This window comes from Lolium rigidum, chromosome 4 (genome assembly GCF_022539505.1).
Source record: "Lolium rigidum isolate FL_2022 chromosome 4, APGP_CSIRO_Lrig_0.1, whole genome shotgun sequence".
Classification (NCBI taxonomy): domain Eukaryota; kingdom Viridiplantae; phylum Streptophyta; class Magnoliopsida; order Poales; family Poaceae; genus Lolium; species Lolium rigidum.
Genome location: NC_061511.1, coordinates 22,671,886 through 22,673,849, shown reverse-complemented (window position 1 = coordinate 22,673,849; position 1,964 = coordinate 22,671,886). Strand labels below are relative to the sequence as shown.

General features: G+C 50.3%; 1 protein-coding gene across 1 annotated transcript; it reads right to left on the bottom strand.

Annotated features, from left to right (window-relative positions):
* Positions 1-385: 385 nt before the first annotated feature.
* Positions 386-1,964, bottom strand: LOC124646580 (transcription factor MYB2-like). The gene is made up of 2 exons (XM_047186686.1): positions 1,727-1,964; positions 386-1,429 (listed from the first exon to the last, which is right to left on the bottom strand). Exons 1-2 carry the CDS (start codon positions 1,962-1,964, stop codon positions 690-692), a joined length of 978 nt encoding a protein of 325 aa, XP_047042642.1. The 3' UTR covers positions 386-689.

The following is a 1,964-nucleotide window of genomic DNA, read 5'->3' as shown; positions in this document are numbered from 1 at the left end:
AAGCACCATAAAGTATTAAGTCATGTTTTGGATATAAATATTGTTCGGAAACTTTGAATAACATGGACGTCCCGAGGGCAAAGCCATGAACATATTTGTTCTACTAAAACCTATTTTGTTAAAAAAACATTGTAATTAAGGAAAATATAACTATCCTATACATAAAATAGGCGTACAAGAAAACTAAAATAGCGAGGATAAGTTTATGGATGGTCAAGAAAGTGTAAATCATTTCTTCACAAGATAGACGAATAGTTATGAAAATAAATTAGGTATTTTTGACAGCTGAGATCAAAATTATGTCAAACTAATATATATGATTTTTTATTACTGATAAGCAAAAAATTAAAACAATTACTTCTGCTGAAAATGGAGGGTATTATTGGAACTTCAACTCTTCAAGTACATACTACATATATATAGTCTTTTTACAATTGGGGATCGATGTGGGGAATTTAACAAGATATGAAGAATGAACACTAGCAACCTTAATTATAAGACTAGAACAAGCTAACACTCAAAATCTTGTAAGTACATGCATCGAATTTCGCATACTATGTCACACTATGGACAACGCTAATTGTTTCCTGTCAAATTTCCTCTCATGCAGCACCACTTGTACATTTTCCCTCATTGTTGATATTGGCTCTTACTTCGTCTTTTGGATTGCTCATGTCACCATCAATCGATCAGCAGCTCTGCTGCAAGTAAACGTCCTCTAGGCTCCACAAGTTGTCGTCGAAGTCACCGAGCTCGAATTCTGGGAGATTGGTGGCCGCGAGGAGCTCCGACCAGCTCCCACTGAGCTCGTCACCCTGGATCACGTGATCATGCCCGGCCATTGCCAGACCTCCGCCGCCGGCGCACTCCACCGGCGTACTGTGGACGTTTGCCGTGGCAGCTCCCCATGGCGAGAAATATGCCCCTTGCGACGTCTCCACCGTCGACAAAGAAGACCGGGGCGTGCCCGATGTGTCGGGGCTCATGGTCACCGCCACCGTCCGGCTCAGCTCGGCTATGTTCGCGTGATCGACGTTGTGGTACTGCGATGTAGCAGCCGGGGAGCTCATCGTCCTCGCCGGCGCCGTCACCGGAACGTCCGCGCCGGCACCGGCGGCGGCGTCGGCCTGCATGCGCTCGACGAGTCGTGGCATCCAGACTCGCCTGACGACGTCGCGGAAACGGTCGCTGTTGACGTCGCAGCGGAGCTGCCTGGCGTGCTTCTGCACCCTGGTCCGCCAGTAGTTCTTGATCTCGTTGTCCGTCCGCCCCGGGATGCACTGCGCGATCTTGGACCACCTGTTGCCCCACCGCGAGTGGAGCTCCAGGATGAGCAGCTGCTCCTCCGGCGTGATGTTCCCGCGCCGGACGTCGGGGCGGAGGTAGTTCAGCCACCGGAGGCGGCAGCTCTTCCCGGTGCGCCTCAAACCTAGATACAAATTGTACACGCGTCAGCACTCTGTAGCAAGGCCTGATTAGCAAGACAGAGTAAAGCGAGGGACCAATGAGAATAATGAGCTGCAAGTCACTGATCAGTGCCCATAGGTTAGCTACACGCTAGGTACGGCGATGGAAAGCGCTGGCTGCTAGCTCATCATCTTATCTCTTGCGATGTGATCCATGAGAAAGAAGTAAAGCAGATGTGACATGGACATGCATGATCTTGCTACTAACTAGCTAGATTAGCTAGTAGGTAATTGCACAGAAACTTAACATAATTAAGTACCTGCACATCGAGCTAGAGAGTTCCAGCGACCTTCGCCGTGCCTGGAGATGTAGTCGACGAGCAACATGTCCTCCTGCGCCGTCCATGGGCCCCTCCTCAGGTCGCCCTCATCCTCACTCGCCGTCGCCACTGCTGCCATAGCCGGTTCCGTGGTCACCGCCGACGAGCCTGCAGGGCTCATCGCCGGTGCTGCCACCATGCCCATCCCGGCCATGTAGAACTCCTTGTCCATGTCCAT

What these genes read in the sequence shown, in the direction of transcription:
- LOC124646580 (XM_047186686.1), bottom strand. Translation starts at nt 1,964, where the DNA reads ATGGACATGGACAAGGAGTTCTACATGGCCGGGATGGGCATGGTGGCA. An exon ending in CTCTCTAGCTCGATGTGCAG is followed by an intron (nt 1,430 to 1,726) that starts GTACTTAATTAT and finishes ATTTGTATCTAG; the next exon opens with GTTTGAGGCGCACCGGGAAG.